The sequence below is a fragment of the Carlito syrichta genome, unplaced genomic scaffold (assembly GCF_000164805.1).
Source record: "Carlito syrichta isolate Samal-C Ts95f unplaced genomic scaffold, Tarsius_syrichta-2.0.1 Scaffold142856, whole genome shotgun sequence".
NCBI lineage: Eukaryota > Metazoa > Chordata > Mammalia > Primates > Tarsiidae > Carlito > Carlito syrichta.
The window spans coordinates 5,334-17,046 of record NW_007086952.1 but is presented as its reverse complement, the minus strand read 5'-3'; the positions used below and the strand labels follow the sequence as shown (position 1 = coordinate 17,046).

General features: G+C 47.2%; 1 protein-coding gene across 5 annotated transcripts; it reads left to right on the top strand.

Annotated features, from left to right (window-relative positions):
* Positions 1-331: 331 nt before the first annotated feature.
* ENSA (endosulfine alpha) lies at positions 332-9,591 on the top strand. 5 transcript variants are annotated; one of them, XR_002481471.1, is made up of 5 exons: positions 332-542; positions 3,505-3,630; positions 5,231-5,397; positions 8,487-8,911; positions 9,242-9,591. XR_002481471.1 is itself a non-coding variant. In XM_021708520.1 (5 exons), the coding sequence occupies exons 1-5, from the start codon at positions 486-488 to the stop codon at positions 8,500-8,502; spliced, it is 408 nt and encodes a 135-aa protein (XP_021564195.1). In that variant the 5' UTR covers positions 353-485; the 3' UTR covers positions 8,503-9,181. The 5 variants fall into 5 exon arrangements, 4 of the variants coding, with proteins under 4 accessions (XP_008048148.1, XP_021564197.1, XP_021564195.1 ...); XM_021708520.1 differs by lacking the exon at positions 9,242-9,591 and adding an exon at positions 4,498-4,541 and having other exon boundaries at positions 353-542; positions 3,505-3,628; positions 8,487-9,181; XM_008049957.1 differs by lacking the exon at positions 9,242-9,591 and having other exon boundaries at positions 8,487-9,181.
* Positions 9,592-11,713: the final 2,122 nt, after the last annotated feature.

The window sequence follows — 11,713 nt, the reverse complement described above, 5'->3', positions numbered from 1 at the left end:
ACACTGCGCAAGGCTTAATCTTCTCCCGTTGAGTACAGAAGGTTTACTTTCGCTCCCCAGCTTGAAGCTCTCTGCACAGCGCCTTGGGCACCGGACTGGGGACGCGAAGGAAGTCTGAGCCCACCAAAGGAGCAAAATACCAAACCTAGCAGCCCCGCCCCCCGAGATCCCCACAGGCTTTCTATTGGTCCTTGGGGCTCGCTCTCTTTCCAGGTTGGTGTCCCAGCTTGCCGGTCGTCTCTATAGAGCCCACCTTTAGCCAACGACCATTGGCAGGCCGTTACGTCATTGCCCCATCCACCCCGCTCCCATTGGTTCCTATAGGAAGGGGCGGTCACAACGTCACGGGCAAGGGCCGCCATTTTGACTGAGCAACCCTAGTGACAGGAGCCGAAGCTGCGGCGCAGGTTGTCCCCGTTTCCCCTCCCCCTTCCCTTCTCCGGTTGACTTCCCGGGCCCCTACACTCCACAGCCCCGGTCCCGCCATGTCCCAGAAACAGGAAGAAGAGAACCCTGCGGAGGAGACCGGCGAGGAGAAGCAGGTGAAATGGAGGGGGTGCGGGCGGACGAGCCGAGGGGAGACCGTGATGGGGCGGGAGACGGTCTCCCACCAATACGGATTGGTAGCCATGGTCTCAGTCTCTGCAGGGGTTGGCCACTTCTTGCGTCACGCAAGGTGAGCTTCAACACGACCTGCTGCTTTGGTGCTGGTTAGTCGGGTCGATTGTCACTCAGTGTGTTCCTCTTCCTGATTGGCCAGTAGGCCACCTTCTCAAACCCTGGAAGCTGTGCTATGATTGGCCGAGCTCGGCCGTAGGGCGGGTGTTTGGAAAGACTGGGTGAATGGAAGGGGGCTGGTGGTCCTGGAAGTGATGTGTGTTATTGGTTAGAAGAGGTGAATGACCTAACATTTACCTGGGGTCTGCACCCTCGGTCCGCGGAAAGATACAGATCGAGGCAAAGACGTTTAAAAAAGGACCAGCGCTGGGGGAGGGGAGAAGGATAATTATTATTACGGCAGTTTAAGGCGGCAACTTTCTCAAGAGACCTGTTTTAATGGTCGGAGATGGTCTGTTGCTCACCTTCAGTGAGGACCTAACAAGATTGAAGAGGACTAGCGTACCCAACAGAGTAATGGAGATTAAACCTAGAAAACACATCGATAGAGTCGTGAGGAGAAAGCCACCACCCTCGCCCCCCAGACTTCCAAGGCAGTGGGACTTAGTCCACCCGCGATTCTGTGATGAAAACACTAATGCCAAATAAACCCCTTCTTGGGGTTTGTATTTGAGTTAGAAAATTTAATGCCGGGTTCAAGGACTCATGAAATTCAGCTGGTGTTATATCTGTGCCTGATTTTCAGGAGAAGGGAATGCATTTCCACCAAAAAGAGCAGTCGTTGACTTCAGATACCTTTTTTTTTTTTTTTTGAGTCGCAGTCTTACTCTGTCGCCCAGGCTGGAGTGCAATGGCATGCTCACGGCCACTACAACTACAGCCTCTACCTGCTGGTCTCAGGCAATCCTTCCGCCTCAGCCTCCTGAGTAACTGGGCCTACAGGTGCGCACCACCATGCCTGGCTAATTTTTTTATTTACTGTAGAAATGAGGTTTCACCAAGTTGCCCAGGCTAGTCTCGAACCCCTGAGCTCAGACAGTCCTCTTGCCTCCGCCTCCCAAAGTGCTGGGATTACAGGCGTGAGCCACCATGCTTGGCAATCATTTACTTAAAAACCTTTTTATTTTTATTTGAGTCAGAGTCTCACTCTGTCACCCAGCAGTCTCAACTTGCTGGGCTCAGGTGAGCCTTCCATCTCAGCCTTCCTAGTACCTGGAACTATAGGCACACGCCACCACGGCTGGCTAATTTTTTTTTTATTTTATTGTAGAGATAGGGTCTCGCCCAGTTGTCTAGGCTAGGCTCGAACCCATGGGCTCAGGCAATCCTTTCATCTCTCAGCCTCCCAAAGTGCTGGGATTATAGGCATGAGCCACCGTACCTGGCCAAAAACCTTTTTAAAGTCACTAAAGAAGAGGACGGCATGAGAGAGGAAGGGCAGGGACGAGGGCTGAAAAACTACCTATTGGGTACAGTGTTCACTGTTTTGGTGACTAGTTCAATAGAAGTCCAAACCTCACCATCACACAATATATCTATGTAACAGACCTGCGCATGTACTCCCTGAATTTAATAAGTCTTTTAAAGGGCAGTGGGGCCCACAAAAAGCAAGACAAGATTGACAAGAATAGTGAGAGCTGCTGCAAGCCAGTTGAGCTGTTGACATTTCCCCATATTTACATCACTTGTCCCGCTGGGATAGTTATTGATTTTTTGGTGAAAACTGGTGGGTAAATACTAGTGAATCTATTGTGTTTTTATTTTCCTGAAGTTAAAAGCAGAGTCATTTTCATCTCTGTTTACATAGCACCTTCCTACCACAATATTTATGGAAATGCTGAAGCAATGTGGTGATCTTTGGAGAATGCCACATAGCCAGTAGCCTCCTCCACAGAGCGACTTAACAGGTGGCCATCTTGGTCTCTAAATGATGAGGAGCATCTAGCAAATGTAGCCTCTCTGATTTGCTGGTTGACCTGTCAGAAAGCCTAGGGAACTCTCCTACTCATCTTGTATCACTAGAAGCTCCCACCAGCTCTTTTTTCTCTTTGTCCTTCCTGCTCTGTGGTCTGCTCTGTGATTAAAGTATTGTGTTTGAGTATTACCTTTAACCCAATACTCACAGGTCACTGGGGTGGGTGGAGTATGAGAAGCACCTTGTGTTTTTCTTTCTTTTTTTTTTTTTGAGTTGGAGTCTCACTCTGTCGCACAGACTGGATGGAGTGCAGTGGCACGCTCATGGCCACCGCACCCTTGACCTGTTGGGTTCAGGTGATCCTTCCACCTCAGCCTTCCAAGTAGGTGGAACTACAGGCATGTGCTACCACACCTGGCTAATTATTTATTGTAGAGATGAGGTCTTGTCAGGTTGCTCAGGCTGGTGTCAAACTCGCAGGTACAAGCAATCCACTCGCCTCGGTCTCCCAAAATGCTGGGATTACAGGCTGAACCACTGAACCCGGCCAGAATCTAGGTTTAACAGCAGAATAAGATGAGCTTAGTGGCTTGCACCTGTAATCTCAGCACTTTGGGAGGCCAAGGAAAGAGGATTGCTTGAGCCCAGGAACTCAAGACAATATAGTGATGTCTCTCTAAAAACAAAAACAAAAAAATTTTTTTTTTAATTTGCCAGGCATGGGTGTGGTGACTTGCACCTGATCACCTGAACCCAGGTTGAGGCTGCAGTGAGCTGTGATCATGCCACCACACTCAAGCCTGGGCAACGGAGTGAGGCCCTGACTTAAAAAGAAAAAAGCAGCAGAGTAGAAATAGCATGTTGACACATGGGTGAATCTCCAGGGAAAGTGGATAGTATAAGGGTTATCAGATATTAGAAACAGTTGTTTCTCAGTCTTTCATTTTATTTGACTCATTTGTTTTCTCCAGGACACACAGGAGAAAGAAGGTATTCTCCCTGAGAGAGCTGAGGAGGCAAAGCTAAAGGCCAAATATCCAAGCCTAGGACAAAAGCCTGGAGGCTCCGACTTCCTCATGAAGAGACTCCAGAAAGGGGTAATCTATCTTGCCCTCTTACTCTGGAGCCAAAAGGGGTTCTTGGAATGACATCTGTAGAAGTTTTACTGGATTCTTTTCTGGAGATTTTGTTATTGAGCACTGTTAGAGAGGCGTTAGTAATTTGAAAAGAGCTGGGAAAATTATTGTAAATCCCTGATGAGTGTCAGTTGCCTGTGATTTCCCATATAGGAAGTTAAGGCTTTATATGCGGGTATTTGGGTATATGGAGAAATGAGAGAAGGATGTCAGAGACTAGAATGCAAACTGTCCCAGACATTTACCTGTTTGGATGATGGAAGTTTTAGAATTGTGTGCTTTTTAAAGATTAGAGAAAAATTAGGGGGTACATTGTTTCGGAAAAAGAGTATCTGTCCTACAGAAATACTGAACTTGAAGTGAACGGTAGATTTCTTCCCACCCTTAAAGTTAGCACCAAGCCGGGCTTGGTGGCTCAGCCTGTAATCCCGCGCCTTTGGGAGGCTGAGGTGAGTGGATTGCCTGAGCCCACGGGTTCAAGACCCGCCTGGGCAGCGAGACCTCATCTCTACAATAAATCAAAAAATCAGCCGGGCATGGTAGCGCATGCCTGTAATTCCGGCTACTCGGAAGGCTGAGGCGGAAGGATCGCCGGAGCCCAGCAGGTCGAGGCTGTGGTGGCCGGGAGCGGCCACTGCACTCCAATCTGGGCGACAGAGTGAGACTCCAACTCAAAAAAAAAGTTAGCACCAGCCATCAGTTCTACCCCTCAGTAAACTTACTTTTCCCGTCCAGAGTGGTCCTCCTCACCAAGAAAGGGTCTACTTTCACCGCCATCTGGCTCCTGATCAGGTTTCTTGATCCCCAAAGGTACCTAAAGCCGACTGAGGGATTATAAATCATCAACCCTGAGTGTGCTCCTCTGTATGGATGTAATTGAGAGTGAAACAGATCCTTATGGAAGATCCCAGTTATTGAGTCTTAGTCATAGATGATAATGTGATGCTGATTTGCAGTTTACCTTGCTGTAGGCAAGGCAGGCGTGGGCAGGCTGTCACAGTCAGAACATGTGTGGGAGCTGTGGGAGTCAGGCGGAAAGTACATTCTCCTTATGAACGAGCCAGTTTCTATTCCTGGACTGAGAGAATAATTTTTAATTTTGAGGTTGCTGGATTGAGGTTGAACTGCTGATTGCTAGGATAGCCCCAGATTGACTCTTTTTTATGTAATTATTCATTTCTAGTTCCCTAGCAAACCTAGTTATTGCTTTGTCCTTAATAAGGTCTCCGATAAGCCTTTATGACTGAAGTAGGTAATTTTGGTTGAACCATCCTGGACTGAGTGGGGTATAAAGGATATATATGTAGGAGCTGCCCCTTGACTCAAAAATATGTACCCTAGCTGGAAAATCGCTTACATACCTGAAGAAGTCAGAACACGTTGCGAAGAAGACATAGAACATGTAATTAATGTTAAACTGTGCATGCATGAGGTTAATCAAGGAAGGCTTCCTGAAAGGTCTGAGTGTGGATGAGTGCTTATAATGGACGTAAGATGTGAGTCTCCCAGTTTTTGAGCAAGACCAGAGCTCCTCACTCACCTAACCCTTCTTGTCTCGTAGCAAAAATACTTTGACTCAGGAGACTACAACATGGCCAAAGCCAAGATGAAGAACAAGCAGCTGCCAAGTGCAGGGCCAGACAAGAACCTGGTGACTGGTGACCACATCCCCACCCCCCAGGACCTGCCCCAGAGAAAGTCATCACTCGTCACCAGCAAGCTTGCGGGGTAACCTGGGGCCCCCTCCCCCGGCCCTCCCCTTCCTCACCCACTGGACTTTGATATGTCATAGGCAGGGATGAAATGGGCACCCGGTCAGATCTTCTCGGCCTGCTAGCTAGAAATGACTGTGATTCTGCTGGGGGCTGCTGAGAAGGTGATATGGGCTGAAGAGGGGCTCTGAGTTCATTTCTTGGGTTAAATTGAGACTTTCACACCCTCACTTTTGTCCAGGCAGGGGCCCAGAAGTAGGAACAGCTAGGATCAGATGATGCTGCAAACTCTTTCTTTTGTGAGAAACTGGGAGATGTGATTTCTCCTTTTGGATGAGACTGTCCCAAGATTGGTTAGGCTGAACCTTGGGAATAATTTGGCAGGTTTGACATCCAAAGGTTAACCTGCTGTAGTTGGGAAAGGTAGACTGAATGAGACATGTTTTCTGTGCTTCTAAGTGTTTTGTCCCTTAGGCTGCTATGCTTCATGTTTCCATTTTGGCAGGTTTAGAGAATCCGCAAAAAGAAAACTGACTTGCTTGCCTAAGACTACAATACCCACTTAGCCTCCTTTACTTAGTATCTCTGACAGTTTTCCCTGGCTCTCAAATAATGTAAAGATTGATGAACATTGTTCACAGAAAATGGACACCTTCTCTCTCTCTTCCAGCATGTTGCTTTTGAAAGTATCGTGGGATAGTGGAAAGAGCACTGGTTTAGGAGTCAAGATATCTGGGTTCTAATTCTACTCAGTCTCAGAATTGCTGATTGATAACCTTGGTCAAGTCATTTAGCCTCTCTGGATTTCTGTTTCCTCATCTGCAAAATAGAGTTAAATATATATATAAGATTGATTCTGAGCCGGGCTCGGTGGCTCAGCCTGTAATCCCGCGCCTTGGGAGGCTGAGGTGAGTGGATTGCCTGATCCCGTGGGTTCGAGATCTGCCTGGGCAACTTGGCGAGACCTCATCTCTACAATAAATCAAAATTAGCCGGGCGTGGTAGCGCGCGCCTGTAGTTTCCAGCTACTTGGACGCCCTGAGGCAGAAGGATCGCCGGAGCCCAGCAGGTTGAGGCTGCGGTGGCCGGGAGTGGCCACTGTACTCCAGTCTGGGCGACAGAGTGAGACTCCCACTCAAAAAAAAAAAAAAAAAAAGATTGATTCTGATTCTAACATCCTGTAACTACCAGCAGCAAAACTCTATACTGTTCATTGTAAAACTAAAAGTGAGGAAGGCCCATGGGTGGTGAGCCTCTGCTCTGAAAGTACTACAGAGGGGAAACATTTGAGGGCTACAGGAGGCAAGGGGAAGTTGAGATTTGGAGGTTATCAGTTCAGGCAAAAGAACCTCGTAGATACCATGGTCTTGAGGGTCAAGAAAAAAAAAATTAAGAAGCTAGCCACGGAAACTTCTTACTTCTGACCCTGCCCACTTTCCTGGCCTATACTGGGGCCTTTACTGCTAAAAAGTGTCTTTGGCAGCAAAGCTGTGGGCCTGAGGAAACATGCTCAGTCATGTACATGTGTTGACCCATGTTTCAGATGTAATCGGATGCCAGGTGTATTGTTAGGGAAAGAGGAAGAAAATGAATAAACTGAGCTAGCCCTTGGGTCTTAGTATACTGGAGGGCTGGAGCAGCAGGTTCTTAGGAGATGATTCACCTTGGAGAAAGCTGGGGAAAGCGGTTAGGGAGGAAGAAGAGGAAGACTGAGAAACCTCTGCCTTCCCAGAGCTCAGTTACCCAGCTCTTGTGTGATAAGGAGAGGTAGCAGTGCTGATTCATGAACAGGTGGAGGAAAGGGCTTGCAGGTGACCAGCATCTTCCATCTAGTTGTTGCCAGCTTGGCCTGAGTCTTATTGAATGCCACCTGCTGGTTATATCTAAGAGGGTCAGGGTGAGAAGTGAGAATGTTCAAGAGAGCAAGATAAACTGTAATCCTCCCTTGTCCTCTCACCTCACAAATTCTGATATGCCACCCATCTGGCCTGATGCAAATGACTGCTCTACTTGCCTATGTGCATGTCGGGGATGAGGTGTGTCCACACTTCTCTCCTGACTGGCCATTCCATCTTCAGGCTGTCATTCAGGTTGGATAGGGAAAAGTTGGTGAGGAAGGAATGGAGAGAGCAGGATCCCTGGACTCCCTGGTCCCCAGATTCCTTGACTGTCACTTGTAATTGTATATAATTTTTGTGTTTCTTGCTCCATTTCTTCATGCTGTCATCCTTAATCTAAAGTCCATGTGGGAAGGGGAAAATGCCGAACATCATTGTATAGTTTCTTCAACTGTCCCAGCCATGTTGTACATAGATATGTCATGTTATTATATATATAAATATATATATAATTTTGTACGTTTTCTTCATCTCCGATCTTCTCGAATTCTGTACTTTTTTCTTTTCTGTCTGAGCTACCTTCTCTGCTGTTTAGCTGGAGTCCTCAAGACTACTGGTTACAATGAGTCTGGTTTTTAGGAAGGAATAGAAGGAGCAGAGAACTCAGAAAAACTGTGGTCTCGCTCTCTCTCTTCCTGGTCATCTTCAAGGCTAAGAAAACAAAGACCCAAGATGCATTCTATATTTGCCACCAGTTTCCACAGCATGAAGTACATAACCTCCTTAGCAACGAACAGTCATTTCAGAATCCAAATTGCTATGATTAAAGTTAGATTATCAAATCCAGTCAGACCAACGTGTGTGGTCTGACCCTGACCTCCACGCAGTCACCACTGCATCACTGTGCTGCCTTAGTCCTTGCTGCTGCACGTGGCTGTGGCTGAACCTCTGAACCTGAGCTTGCTCTGAGCCAGGCAGCTTTACCCCCCAGAAACCTCCAGTTATTTTGACCTTGTCTAAAGAATTGCTTTTCTGTGTTTGTTTTCCCTAGGTATCCCCAGAAGGCAGAAAAACCTTCTGTTTTGTGTATAGAAAAAGACTAAAATCCTCTCTTTTTTTATTTTTTGCAACTCCTTTGTGAATAGGATTGAGGCATGTGCCAGGTAGAGTGTGGAGTTATCATGGGGTAGAGACTGGGATGGAATTCAGAGACTTTTTTCCCCTATTACTTGACAGTGTTTTTTTCTTCTTCTGTGTTCGTCCGCAGTGGCCAAGTTGAATGATGCTGCCCGGGGCTCCGCCAGATCCTGAGACGCCCCCCTGGGTCCTGTGCTGGCTCCTGCCTCTCCCTGCTTTTCAGCCAGGGGTCAGGAGGTGGCTCGGGCACGGGCTGGAGAGGCAGAAGCCCCTGCCTGTCGGTGTCCTAGTGCATGGAGCCCCTTGGGCTGAGCACCAAGACCTTGAACCTTTTTGTTTTACCTTTTTCCAAGTAACTGTTGGGAGAAATCTCAATGAAATCCTGGGGGTGGGGTTGAGAGGGTGGGGTGGGAGATCTGGGGGAATATGGATTAGGGCTGGGAGTTGATAAGAACCTTCCTAACCTTAAACATGTGGCTGGTGTGGGGTAGATGTAAGGGGGAGGAAGTGGAGTGGATGGAAGAGAAGGGCTTCTAGTTCAGCTCTGTAGATAATGTTTTGGCTGGAGACCTGGTGTCACATCAGAGAAACTCAGCTCACACAGACAGATGCAGACAGCTCTTCTGGTTCTGCAGAGCTAGCTGTTAATCGTTCATTTTTTAAAGGCACTGCCCTTGAAATAGATTTGCTATGAGGAGAAGGGCAGTTAATGTGGGGGAAAGGAGCCGTGAGCGTGGGGAGCCCCCACAGAACCCAGGGGACTTTTCCAGTATTTGAAATAAAAAACCAAAAAAAAGACCCAAGAAAAAACCCAACCCAGAAATACTCTGAAGCAGTTGGTGTGTTTTATTGGGGTTTGGGAGGGGGAAAAAAACAATACTGAAGGCGTTGTTCAGGGGAGAGACTGGTGTGGGCCCTGAGTTTCTAAGGGACACGGGCCGATAATGTGGGATTCGGCTGGGCTTCCCAATTCTTTTACTTAGGAGAGGGAGCAGGAATGTTGGCATATGGACCAGGTTTTTTCCTAAACCCTGTCCATCCCTTTGTTTCTATAGCTAAGGTAGAAGAGGTATCAACCTCAGGCTGTGGCTAACAGAATGAGGAGCTTAAGGTATGTGATTTTAGTGACAAATCTACACCCAAAGCTTAGTCCAGGCTCGGCAAAAAAGGAGGCACATGTGTAATCCCAGCACTTTGGGAGGCGGAGGTAAGAGGACTGCCAGCCCACGGGTTAAAGACCAACCTGGGCAACATGGCAAGACCTCATCTCTACAGAAAATCAAAAAATTAGCTGAGCATGGTGGCACACGCCTGTAGTTCCAGCTACTTGGAAGGCTGAGGCAGAAGGATCACCTGAGCACACCAGGTCGAGGCTGCGGTGGCCATGAGCAGCATGCCACTACACTCCAGCCTGAGTGATAGAGGGAGACTCCTATTCAAAGAAAAAGGAAGCACATTCTTCCTTTTCCCTTTCAGTCTTCCATTCCTTCACAAGTTCCCATGTGAAGGAGAAATGTGATAATAAGCCAAAAGATATTATTTCTTAGTAATAAGCTAAAAGAAGCCCAAGTCTTTCTGTTTGTGGCCAGCAGGAGGCAGAGTGACTTCTCTCCTCACGAGGTTCCAATCTGTACTGTTGGAAACCTACCACTGAAAGGAGTTAAATCTGCTGGTGAATGAATGTAGTGTACAAAAGAAACTTTATTAGAACGGGAGTGGTAGCTCATGCCTGTAATCCCAGCACTTTGGGAGGCTGAGGCGAGAGGATTGCCTGGACCCAGGGGTTCGAGACCAGCCTGAGCAACATGGCGAGACCTCATCTCTGCAATAAAAAAATTAGGTGGGTGTGGTGGTGCACACCTGTGGTTCCAGCTGCTTGGAAGGCTAAGGTGGAAGGATCACCTGAGCCCAGCAGGTCGAGGCTGCAGTGGCCATGAACATGCCACTGCACTCCAGCTTGGACAACAGAGTGAGACTCTGACTCAAAAAACAACAAAAAATAAAACAAATGTTACCAAAGGAGAAACAAACTGGGATGTCCACTATCCTCCCCCAACATTCACACGTGCTAGATTGAAACAACTTGCTCATTTTGCCTGACTTTGATTAGGAGTTGATCATGGTATTTTCCCAAATATGATTGGCTTCTCAAATGAGTATGCTTCAAGGAAGATGAGGTCCAGGAAACAGCTATCCAGAGAAATCCCTATTGTACTGAGGCGGAGGGAGTACCTTCTAAACTGGAGAAGAAATGTTCTCAATATCGGACTCATTTTCTTTCTCTCCTTAATCAGAAGCTTTCCAAATAAATTTTGAACTACTTGGGATGTTACTGGCTTGCTCTCTTCTGATTTAGCAAGGGGTTCGTGATGCACCCTAATCTGCCTTTCTGAACAGCATGCTAGACACCAAGTGAGCAAGGTGTTACAGGCAGGCCAGACGTGGTGGCTTACGCATGTAATCCCAGCTCTTTGGGAGGTGGAGGCGAGAGGATCGCCTGAGCCCAGGGGTTCAAGACCAGCCTGGGCAATTTGACGAGACTTTGTCTGTACAATAAATCAAAAAAGTAGCCGGGTGTGGTGTCATGCACCTGTAGCTCCAACTACTTGGAAGGCTGAGGTGGAAGGACTGCCTGAGCCAAGCAGATCAAGGCTTGAGGTAACTGATCGTGCCACTGCACTCCAACCTGGGCAACAGAGTAAGACTCTATCTCCAAAAAAAAAAAAAGGCATTCTTTATTTTTGTGGAATTTACTGTCTAGCTGGAAGGAAGTAATGTGTGAAAAAGTTCAAATAACAGGTATAAACTCAAACGTCAAAGCTGTGTAATCTGAGGACACAAATAATGGTGTTTATTGTGGTAGGTTAGTGAGCCGTCTCATCCTTACCTTGAGCCAACCAACCACATGAATTCTCTCTGAGCATGTTATCCCTGGTTTATGGTTTGCCAGGTGGATACAGCTGGGAAATGAAATCATTGAGGCTGCAGAGATCATTCAGTAAATGTGATTTCATTTCAATACAAGTAAGGAGGTTAAGGTATAGAAATTTGTAAGGTGGCAAAGCCAAGTTAGCTGCCAAAGAGCTTATGTTTGTATTTAGTTGTATTTAAGTGTTTATATTCCCCCCCATTATTCCTGACTTTCCTGGTCCCCAGTTTTAAGCTGTTGCCTTAGGAATCCTGGGATGGCAAAAAATATGGCTCCTTAGGCCTTTTTTTTCTTTTAATGTTTTCTTTTCGTTCCTCACCATTGCACACTTGCCAGGATATATTCCATTTTAAAACTTGTCAAGCCGAGCTCGGCTCAGCCTGTAATCCCGCGCCTTTGGGAGGCTGAGGTGAGTGGATTGCCTGAGC